Raw genomic sequence first — 12,129 nt, forward strand, 5'->3', positions numbered from 1 at the left:
ACTCAACACGCACAAAACAGATAATCATGTCAAAAAATGGGCAAAAGACATGAACAGACACTTCTCCAATGAAGACATACAAATGGCTGTCAGACACATGAAAAAATGTTCAACATCACTAGCCATCAGGGAGATTCAAATTAAAATCACATTGAGATACCACCTTACACCAGTTAGAATGGCCAAAATTAGCAAGATAGGAAACAATGTGTGTTGGAAAGGATGTGGAGAAAGGGAAACCCTCTTCCACTGTTGGTGGGAATGCAAGCTGGTGCAGCCACTTTGGAGAAGAGTGTGGAGATTCCTCAAGAAATTAAAAATAGAACTTCCCTATGACCCTGCAATTGCACAACTGGGTATTTACCCCAAAGATACAGATGTATGAAAAGAAGGGCCATCTGTACCCCAATGTTTATAGCAACAATGACCACAGTAACCAAACTGTGGAAAGAACCAAGATGCCCTTCAACAGACAAATGGATAAGGAAGATGGGGTCCATATACACTATGGAGCATTATGCCTCCATCAGAAAGGATGAATACCCAACTTTTGTAGCAACATGGATGGAACTGGAGGAGATTGTGCTGGTGAAATAAGTCAAGCAGAGAGAATCAATTATCATATGGTTTCACTTATTTGTGGAGCATAACAAATAGCATGGAGGACATGGGGAGATGGAAAGGAGAAGGGAGTTGAGGGAAATTGAAAGAGGAGATGAACCATGAGAGACTATGGAGTCTAAAAAACAACCTGAGGGTTTTGAAGGGGCGGGGGATGGGAGGTTGGGGGAGCCAGGTGGTGGGTATTATAGAGGACACGTATTGCATGGAGCACTGGGTGTGGTGCATAAACAATGAATTCTGTTATGCTAAAATGAAATAAAAAAAAAAAGAAATTGGATGGGTAGCAAAATGGTCTCTACCATATTAGATGCAAGTCAGGTTGACCCCCTTGTCTGTATCAAGAGTTACACATCCAGTGGATTGCTATGAAAAGCTGGGCAGTTAAAGAAATGCTTTCTCTTTCATTCCAGGGATAGTAAATCTGCAGCACCCAGGACAGAGGGGTGACCCTCAAATGACTATCCTCCTTGCACCAGCCTGCCTTCCAGCACACAGCCCACTCTGCCCAGAGGACCTCATGTTCCACCAGACTTGATTCTTCCTTGGCCCATGGCACTCTTGTATTTTTGAGTCTGGTTTTTCTCATTTTTCTGGCTCTTTGGTCACCAGCACTCTTAACTGCTTGCATGCAGAGTCCCTCTAGCCTTACTACCCTGCAGCAGCACCTCAGGAAACCAGGAACCAAGTGTGAGAGTCAACAAGCATGACCAGGCCCCAGAGGAAGCTGGCCAGGCTCCTTCAGGAATGAGTAAGGGTTTGAGCTTCAGCTCGCGGACCTCACGTCATCTCTCTGGGATTCCCAGAGTTCTGTTTTGCTTATTTCAGGCCTTGGCTCTGTTCCAAGAAGTGGTCAATGCCAGATAAATGAGGTCGTGTTGAATCTCCCTGAAAAATTAGTTTTAGGATTAAGTCTACTAAATAACTGAGGGGCTCCGCATCACACCACTTTTTTTTTAAAAAAATTTACAGACACTTGTAATTGTTTTAATGTTCTCTTATGCAATCTTTAAAATATAATGACTCAGTCATGGCCCAGCTGGATGACATCTCCAAACAGCAAACAGCAGCTCTGTGTCTAACATGAAAGGAATGGTCAGTGCATGTTTGCTGATAACCTTATCATCAGGCTGGGTCATAGATCTCTTCTGAGACTTGCCCTTGCTCCAATTTTGTATAGCAATTTCTTTATTCTGCTTCAGCCAGTTCTGCTCCCCCATAGAGGATTCTGAAACAGAACGGAGCAGCCAGGGGCTGAAATGAGAAGGCTCTCACAGAGGGGCCCTGATGGAGGGGAGCCTGAAATCCTGTTGTGGAGGCCAATCCTCAGGGCCCAGTGAGCCCAGGAGTGGTATCTCCCAGTCTTGATATCAAGGGGGACAATATAAACAGCATGGCTCCTGGCCATGGGCATTCAGGTACAGGGAATGTGCAAGGGCAAAAGGATACTGTAACAGGTCCCTGTGAAGAATTTGGCTGTGCAGGGCCAAGGTCAACAGCTAGAGCTTCTGTTAAGTTCTACTGCAGTGACAGGAATAGCAGGAACCATGCAGCCTGTCCTCATCCCAAGCCCGTTTTTGCAGACCCCGATGATTTGGGGCCAGATCTGCTGAGGATGTGACTTGCTTCTACTCTCCAAGCCTGCACCCCGAGGAGCCCTAGCCAGGCAGCTCCCACATGTGTCTAATGGGTCGAGGTGGATCCTTCAGTGCAATCACACCCAGGAAAAAAGATGAGGAAATTCTAGCATTTACTGGGAGACTATCATGGGCAAGGCTTTAAAAGATAAGGAAACTGAGGCTCCCAGTAGGAAGATCCAGGGTCACAGAGCCCTGACCAGGAGATCCCACCCCTTTGGTGATGAGTGCTCTCCCCCGCACCTATCACCCTGCCCCTCTTCATGACGCAGCCCCATAAGAGCATTCTGTCATTCGGGGTTCTGCTGCCCTATTCCTCTCTCAGACAACTGTAGGAAATTCAATCTGAGTTTGCTTGGGTATGGAGAAAAGAGACAATGTACAAGTATAGTTAAATGGCAACAGTCCTAAGAACTTGGTTGACTCCATTAATCTTTAAAGAAATAAGGTGGAAGCATGGAGCACTGGGTGTGGTGAAAAAATAATGAATAATGTTTTTCTGAAAATAAATAAATTGGAAAAAAAAAGAAAAAAACCTACCTGATTAAAAAAAAAAGATAAATAAATAAATAAATAAATAAAAGAAAAATTTAACTAAATAATTAAAAACTCAAAAAAAAAAAAAATAAGGTGGAAGCAAGGACAAGCAGCCGTGGCCCGGGTCATGTAACCACCCAGAGCTCGCAGAATTCACTCCCAGCATTCCCATGTGGGCAGGTGAAGGGTTTTCTTTGTGTCCAAATGAGGCCAGTTGGATTCTCCACTTACACACTGAGATTAAAAGCCAAAATGCAGAACATGTGTAAGCACGCAGTACTCGCCATTGGGAACAGTGCCGGCTGTGTGCCAGGATTAGGCTTTGCTATCCCAGCTCCTGTCCCAGCCTCTCCCTGACTTACCAAAGAAGTATGGGGTGAGTAATGTAACCTCATCCTGCCTTACTTCCCTCAGCCCTACACTAAAGGGCAGGAGCCAGGAATCACCTGAGAGGGTCTGAGAGGAAAGGGGTCTGGTCCTGCCTATCAACCTCCCCCATTACAGGAGGATCCAACTTCATGTTAACTTCGGAGCAGCTCAGCAAGACTCATTAGAGGCTCAGGCATGGAAGAGACCTGCCCAAGGTCCCACAGCTGCAAAGTGGCATGCTGGATTCAGACTGTGTCCACCCCATTAACATGAACCCCACTATTTTCTGGAACATAGGACACACTGGTTTGCATATGGCACAGTGGCTAGGTGCATGGCCTCTGGAGACAGATTCTCTGCATTTAAAGCATGGCTCTGCCACTTTTTAGCCCCTTAACCTTAGGCCAGTTGTTTAATCTCTTTCTGGCCTCAGTTTCTTCCTTTGAAAAGTCAGTCTGATAATAGACTCACTTAACTTGAGAGATAGCTAAGTTACTATATATAAAGCACTTACAAAGATGCCTACATATATAGAAAATGCTTAATGAGTATTAACTAATTAGAGCCAATAAAAAGCAAAGAGACCCCGCAGCCCCTCGATCCTGGGCCCCCACATATGCTGCGTCTGACATGGGAAGAGGCTGCCTTTCATCAGCATGAAGAATCACTTGGAAGGGCAGGTCTGGAGTTCCAGAGGCACTAAGTGCCCCGGAGTTCAGACCTCGTCTTTGGTTAAGTGTGGGGGCAGGGGGCACTGGGCTCCCATTCACCCAGTGTTATCTGTTCATTCTACCCAGTAAAGGTGAGCTTACTTCCTTGGAGAGCCTCCCAAACACCTCAGTGTGATTTCCCACTCCGCCTCGGGGCATAGCTTCACTATACCGACATGGACTCTGGGGTCAGATGAATCAGGCCTTAAATCCTCAGGCAACACGTGGGAGCTTGGGCAAGTCCAACTGCTTGGAGCCCCTGTTTCCTCGTCGGCATAGTGGGGATGACCAAAGAAGCTAAGGTTGTTAGTAACCTGCTTATTGTTAGCCTGCTAAAGTTGTTATTAGGTTTAGGATTGTTATATCCTCTTGAATTGACCCTTTTGTCATTATGAAATGGACTTATTTATCCCTGGCAATATTCTTGGCTCTGAAATCTGCTTTGTCTGATATTAATAGTCATTCCAGCTTTCTTTTGATGAGTGTGAGCATGACATATCTTTTTTCATCCTTTTACTTTTAACCTCTTTGGATCTTTCTATTCAAAATGTATTTCTCGTACGCATATAGTTGGGTCTTGCTTTTTTATCCAATCTGGCAATCTCTGCCTTTTAATTGGGGTATTTGCATTTAAAGTGTTTAGGAACATGGTTTGGTTTACATCTACCGTATGGCTATTTGTTTTATATTCGAACAATCTCTTCATTCTCCCCTACTTCATCTTCTCTCGTCTTCTTTTGGACTTAGTACTGAATTCCATTTTAACTTCTATGTTGGCTTATAAGCTATGACTCTTCGTTGTATTATTTTAGTGGTAGCTTTGGGGTTTAGAATAGAAATCTTCAACTTCCCACTGTCTACTTTCAGGTGATATCATACCACCTCAGATATAGCATAAGAACCTTACAATAGTGTACTTCCTTTTATCCCCTTCTGGCCTTTATGTGATTTTGCCATACATTTTACTTTTATTTATGTTATAAAACTCACTCGACATTGCTATTATTTTTGTTAAGAGAGTCAGTTACCTAACATTTTAAAGATTTATTTATTTAATTAGAGAGAGTGTGTGTGTGCATCAGTGGGGGTATAGAGGGAGAGGTAGAGGGAGAGACTCTCAAGCAGATACTTCCTGAGCACACAATTCAGCTTGGAGCTCCATTTCACAACGCTGAGATCATGACTTGAGCTGAAATGAAGAGTCGGACACTAACCAACTGAACCACCCAGGCGCACCTCAATTACATTTTAAAGAGATTCAAATACTAAGAAAAATCTTATATATTAAGAAAGTTATGGAGGACCTGAGTAGTTCAGTCAGTTAAGCAACTGACCATTGATTTGGACTCAGGTCATGATCTTGGGATCATGAGATTGAGCCCCAAATTGGGCTCCCCACTCAGTGCGGAATCTGCCTGAAATTCTCTCTCTCCCTCTGTCCCTATCTCCTGCTTGTGTGCTTTCTTTCCCTAAAATAAATAAGTAAAATATTAAAAAAAAAGAAAGAAAGAAAGAAAGTTACTATTTTGGGTACTTCTCATTGCTTTGTGCAGATCCATAGTTTTATCCAATATCATTTTCTCTCTGTGTGAAGAATTTCCTTCAATATTTCTTATAATGAAAGTCTACAGGTGACGAATCCTTTCAACTTTGGCAAGTCCAAACACATCTTTGTTATAATGGTTTTTTTTTTTTGAAACATAATTTTTCAGAGTATAGAATTTTAACTTCATTTTTTCCCTTCAGTACTTCTTAAAATGTTGCTCCACTTCTTGTTTTTATTTTTTTTTCCAATGAGAAATCTGCTGTCATCCTTAACTTTGTTCTTTTATACATAACATTTCTTTTTTTCTCAGGCAGAGTCTTAAAGTATTCCAGGCTGGCTTATGAGAAAAGGCACTGTTCCCATTCCCATGTGAGGACATGATCCCGTTCCCTCCAGACCTTCCAGGTGACTCTTTCCCTCACACACATGCAATAATCAGCGCTCAGCTGAATGTTTGAAGAGAACCCCGGCAGATGCTTGAGTTCTCTCTCTGACCAACAACTTCTCTTCTGTCTTCTACTCTATCCCATGAATTCCAGATGCTTTGGCCTCCCTCAACTCTCAGCATGGTGTCTTCAAATCAGGGAGTCCCCTGGGCTCTGTCTTGGTTGCCCCTCTGAAGGCATGGTGTAGAAACTCTTGAGGTAGTAAACTGGGACAAATAGAAGTCTCATTTAATTTAATTTCCTCACTCTCATCGCCTGATGTCGGGTGTCTTGCTGTTTTAATCAGGAGAGTAACTTCATGTAACTTCGACCTGGTTTGAGTGGGAGCCCCGAAAACTCATTTGACTGAAATCTTAGGGCCACGCAGTTCCATGCACAATGCATAGTGTCCCGCCTTGCATTACCTGGCCCTCAGGACAGGGAGCATGTACCTTGTACACCATTCTACACACAGACAGAAATTAGAAATATTGGGGGCGTCTAGGTGGCTCAATGGGTAAAAGCCTCTGCCTTCGGCTCAGGTCATGATCCCAGGGTCCTGGGATTGAGTCCCGCATCAGGCTCTCTGATGAGCGGGGAGCCTGCTTCCCCCTCTCTCTCTGCCTGCCTCTCTGCCTACTTGTGATCTCTCTGTCAAATAAATAACTAAAATCTTTAAAAAAAAAAAAGAAATATTGAACAATGACTCTTAATCAGAAGTCATTAAGGCAATGACATGCTTGCATGAACATGAATTATGTAACTTCCAACCAGTATCGTGCATTTGATGATCTAATTTTGGAAAAAAAATTGTATGAGATCTTATTTATTCCAGGCTTTCTGCACAAAAAGTGACAGACTATGCTTCTCTTAGCAGTATGTTTTTTTAACAACTAAATGTCACTCTTGCAACATTCAACCTATCACCCAAAGAAAGCAACAATTGTTGAGACTTTTGCAGAAAGAGCCAACCTAAGACTTTCTCCTGGTTTCCTGATGCACAGTGATAATATTATTAAAATAGACCACCAACTGGTATGGAAACATTCAATGTGGAGGGAAAGAACCTCAGAATCCAAAGGTTTGTACAGAACAGTTTAAGAGCAACAATGCTGGGATGCTGAACTCTTGCCTAGACCAAACGCTGGAGGCTGCTGTGTCTTGAATCTTTCCCTCGGGCACGAGGTAAGCTAAGTAGACAGGAAGAACTGATTGCTTTTTTAAGTGTCAATGCCTGTAAGACATATAACAGCCTTTTTCCCTTTTCCATTTTCAAATACATAGTCTTAAATCCCAAAGAGCCAAATTAGTAACATTCCAGTGAAACTAAATTAACAGAGATAATGAATGCATGGGGCAACAATTCAATCAACCAATCTATCCACCATCCTATTTCCATCAGTCCATCTGTCCACCATCCTGTCTGTCCATCAGGTCATCTGGGAGGATATGAAGGTCCAGGGGCAGGAAACCACTGGGCACATCAGCCCATGAAATGCATCACAAGGAATGAGCCAAGGGAGGAAGATGAGAAGACCACAGGGGTTTTGAGCACACCCTTGGGTTGAGTCACCTGTCAGAAGCCACAATATCTGCATCTCTCAGCACTCCTAGCAGAGTCCCCCCCCCCGTAGGTGGGCTACCCCTGCCAGAGGGGTCACTTCCGGTCTTACCTCCCACCTGCTAACCTCAACTTTCTTGCAGTGCCCAGAAGGGTCCTGTTCCTAACTGCTGCCAGCAAACTCCTGTTCCAAGAGATGGCCATGTCCCTGCAGCTACACCTGGAAACCAGCCATGTGGCAAGAGCCTCCTACCTTGTCAGGGCACTGAGGAAAGTCACAATGAGCCATGGCACCTCACTGCCTCAGAGGACCGCAGCGCCTGGTCCAGCTGTGCCCCAGGGCCAGCTGTTACTTTGTTCTGCATTCTCTTTCCTTCCATGTGGACTCACATGCAACATCCATGGGCACAAAGCAGGCATGTCCATCACTATCACCCCCACCATTGTCACGGACACAGAGTGTACACCTAACTAACTGAGGCCTCCTTGCCTCATGGGCACATCTTTATTCAGCCACCTTAAGAGAAATGATCACACTCGCTTCCGCAGGAGGCCCTCATTTCCATCCATATTGTTCACGTGGGAGAAACTCTCGGACTGTGCCTATTGTGAAGGTCCAGCCCTTCCTTACTCCTTGCCCTTCATCCCTCACTCCTCACCCCTCCATTGGTCCTGGCTCTGATACAGAGCATCAGGGCAGCAGACTTTCTAGAAACTTATCCTTCTCCTTTTCTTTTCTACCCTTGCCTTTAACTTGCTCTTGATCCCTTCTCACTGCGGCTAAACTTCGTCATCCTCCTCTGTAGGTTTGGGGCCACTGTTGATAGGATAATATTTAGCCAAGTTCAGATCAAGCTCAGGCCAAAAACCCAATAGGGGCTCCTCCCCTCCTTCCTCCAGGAAATGTCTCTTGGAGGCTCCAGCAGAACCTGCATCCATCCCACATGCCAGTGAAGGAGTGTAGTCCCTGGGGGTCACGAATGCAGGACTGTCATCTGAGGATGAACCCCTGCTGCCACCACAGCTAATCCCCATAGCCTCACCATGCCACAGTATTACAGGTCTGCAAACCCCACATCCAACCTGCCATGCCCTCACAGACCCTACGTGGGTTCCCCTTCTTACCAGCTCCAAGCCCCCATAAGGATACAGAGACTCCCCAGATCCTAAAAGAGGCCCCTGCCCTCAGGTTGTGGTGGAATCGGGCACAGATTTCAGCTGTTCTCAGAGTTCCCCTCAACTCTTCAATAACTCAAACAGATTTCTTACACCTTCTGCCCCGCACTGCACAATCCAGTCTGAGGCCAAGGGCTGGGGACACACGAAGCAGTCTCCAGATGCTTGGCACATCCCTTTCTGCCTTCTTCTGGAGCTAATCACCCTTCTCCATCCCCCCACCCCGGGGTCATTTCTTGCGTTCTTCCCAAGGGATTCAAACACTGGAGAATTGGTTTCATCATCTGACCCCATTGGACCTTCCCCATACTGTCAATGACAGCCACCACCAAGTTAATGACATTTACTGCAGGCCTCCATGGGCCTCCATGGGCCAGGCCATGGGGGCTAGCATTTTACAAACGCAGGGGTCCCCCATCAGCCTACGCAGCATGATAGGAGGTAGATGTACAGATTGCAAGGCTGGCTGGTGCACCCAGGGTCACGAAGACAATGGGTTTCCCCCTGAAGCTGATGCCCTGCTCACAGGCGCAGAGTGCTGACATCACCCGTGCTACAGCAGGGGGACCTGGGGGCGCGGGGCTGGCACCTGTGGGGCCTGCAGGGCTCACCATGCCTCCTGTGCACTCGCGGCAGTCCTGCAGGCAGCTGACGTTCTCCCAGGTGCTGTAGGCCTTCAGCCCTGCCACCAGCGCCTGCAGCGGGCGACTGTCCACAAACTCCTTCCCATGGAAGATGTCCTCGTCCAGAAGGAATCCTGCATACCTGTGAGAGGAGTGCAGACCCGTGAGGGACTTAGCAGCGCTCCCTCTCCCACTCCCAGGGAACCACAGCACAGGCGCATCTGAGGCAAACCCAGTGTGACACCTGCTCCTTCCTCAGATGCTACCAAAGTCTCCATGTGCCCTTCAGAACTGTCACTCTGCACCTTGCCTCTGTGAGGCTCTATCACGCCATCGTCCTCTTGGAAAACTTCTCCCTTGCTTCTTGTTCAGGCTTACTTTTCTGCCAGTCCCTCAGAGACCCCATTGCTCACATTGGCAACTGTCTTCATACCCCTTGACCCCATGAGAAATGGGCGCTCGGTGTAACTAACTCTCTCCCTGCTGTAGTCTACCATGTAAGATCATATTCCAAATTATCTCCCTCTTCCCTTCACACAAAAATGCCTTACATGTTTCTCATATTTTTAATTTTTCTAATTCTACTTCCATTGAAAATGTGCTAAGCAGAATAATGGCCTCCAAAGATGACCAGGTCTTCATTCCTGAAACCTGAGAATATGTTACACCACATGGCAGAAGGGATTTTTAGATATGATTAAATCAAGGTTCTCATGATTGGGAGATTATCCTGGAATAACCAGAAGCCCAAATGTACTCATGAGGGTCCTTATAAATGACAGGGAGGCAGGAGAAGGAGATGTGACAAAAAAGTAGTCAGGAAAATGCGGCATGAGACTCAACCAGCCATTGCTGCCTTTGAAATGGAGGAACAGGCCTCAAGCCAAGTCATGAGGGAGCCTCCAGAAGCTAGAAAGGGCAAGGAAGTCAATTCTCCCCTAGAGCCTCCAAAAGGAATGCAGCCTTGTTGACAATGATATTTCATCACTGAGACCTGTTTCAGACCTCTGATTTCCAGAACTATAAGATAACATATTTGTGTTATTTTAAGCCACCAAGATTGTGGCAATTACTTATAGCACCAATAGAAATGTATACAGGTAAGAATAATTTCTTTCTTCAAAGTGGTAAGAGTCACCGTTTTCCATCAACTCTTGGTTGTGCAACACAATGTCTATGGGCCTCCGTCCGACTGTACCCCCCGCCCCCAGCTCTGGCTTTCTTCTTTGCCATGTTTCAAAACACTATAACAGAAGGTACAGGTTTCACTCTTGTTCCCTTCTTTTGAACACCCTATAGACCTTGTTTTTAAACTCTCTTAAAATGTTATTGTTTATAACAACTGCTAGGATTAAAAGCTTTAGTGAACTCTTTCTTTTTATGCTCTACCAAACTCCAGGACTTGTCTCTAATCAAGGGTGGTAAACACACTGAGCTGGGGACTTTCCCCTAAGCACCTCAAACTCATGGTAAGTACCATAAAGTATGACCTTTCTGGTCTTCTCAACTGAAGCTTCAGACCCTGGAGATTGGTAAGAGTGACGGCAGTTAGAGGTGTTGATTCATTGACTGTTCTCTATCAATGGAGTGTCATCTCCTGAGATGATTATATGATGTTTCTCCTTTATAATGTTCATAGGGCAAATCATATAGATTGACTTCCAAATGTCACACAAGCCTAACATTCCTGGGATAAATACTACTTGATCGCTGTACATTATTTTATAGTAAAATAAACTGTCTGTGATTCCCTAAGATTTTGTTCACAAGGGATATTTTTCTCATAATGTCTTTGTCTGGTTTTTGGTGTCAAGGTAATGTTCCTAAAATGAGTTAGAAAGTTTTCCCTTCTCCTTCATTTTATGGAAGAGTTTGTGTCAAGTTGGTATGTTTTCTTAAGTATTTGGTAGATTTCACCAGCAATGTGAGATGAAGCTATTCAGATTTTCCAGTTCTTTTTCAGTTACTTTTAGTAGCATATGTCTTTCAGTAAATTTTCTATTTCATATATATTGTCAAACCTATTGACATTACATTGATGTGACACTAGTAATAATAACCATAATATTTAATTTTATCCTTTCAATGTCTATAGGATCTGTAGTGTTGTCCTCTCATTTATTCCAGATGCTGATCATTTGTGCCTATTTTTTTCTTAATTAATCTAGCTGAAGGTTTATCAATTTATCTATTTTTTGAAAGAAAAAAATTGGGGGCTTAATTATGTTTATTTTTTGGCTATTTCTTGTTCCAGTGATTTCTGCTTTCATCCTGCTTGATTTCAATTTGATTTTTTCCTTCTTTCTAGTTTCTTAAAATGGAAATTTACACCCTTGATTTTCTATTTTTCTCCTTTTCCAATGTAAGTATTTTAACTTCTCCTCTAAGCACTGCTTTAGGTGTACACGACAAATTCTGATATGTTCTATTTCATTTTCATTTTGTTCAAAATATTTTCTAATTTCCCTTGTGACTTCTCCTTTGACCTATAAATTATGTGTGTTGTCTAGTTTCCTAATATAGAGATTATTCCAGATGTGGCTGTTACTAATTTCTAATTTCATTCCAATCAGAAAACATACTTTGTATGAATTCAATCCTTTAAATTTACATGGTCTGTCTTGATAAATATTCTATGTGCACTTGAAAAGAACAGACATTTTCCCAAAGAAGACATTCAGATGGCTAGCACACATATGAGAAGACACTCAACATCAAAAATCATTAGGGATATGGAAATCACAACCACAGTGAGATATCACTATATACCTGTCATTATGGCTAAAATAAAAAACACAAGAAGTAGCAAGTGTTGGCAAGGATGGGGAGAAAAAGGAACCATTGTGCAGTATTCATGAGAATGCAAATTGGTGCAGCCACTGTGGAAAACAGTATGGCAGTTCCTCAAAAAATAAAAACAGAAA

At 44.0% G+C, this 12,129-nt stretch overlaps 1 protein-coding gene across 7 annotated transcripts in view; it reads right to left on the reverse strand.

Annotated features, from left to right (window-relative positions):
- ACOXL (acyl-CoA oxidase like) overlaps window positions 1-12,129 on the reverse strand; it is a 349,357-nt gene that overhangs the window by 151,853 nt on the left and 185,375 nt on the right. For all 7 annotated transcript variants that reach the window (XM_044261633.1, XM_044261636.1, XM_044261634.1 and 4 more), the window contains one exon: window positions 9,194-9,347. In XM_044261633.1, the coding sequence (XP_044117568.1) occupies window positions 9,194-9,347 (154 nt within the window). The remainder of the gene's footprint in view (window positions 1-9,193; window positions 9,348-12,129) is intronic.

The sequence above is a fragment of the Neovison vison genome, chromosome 8, assembly GCF_020171115.1.
Source record: "Neovison vison isolate M4711 chromosome 8, ASM_NN_V1, whole genome shotgun sequence".
Classification (NCBI taxonomy): Eukaryota; Metazoa; Chordata; class Mammalia; order Carnivora; family Mustelidae; genus Neogale; species Neogale vison.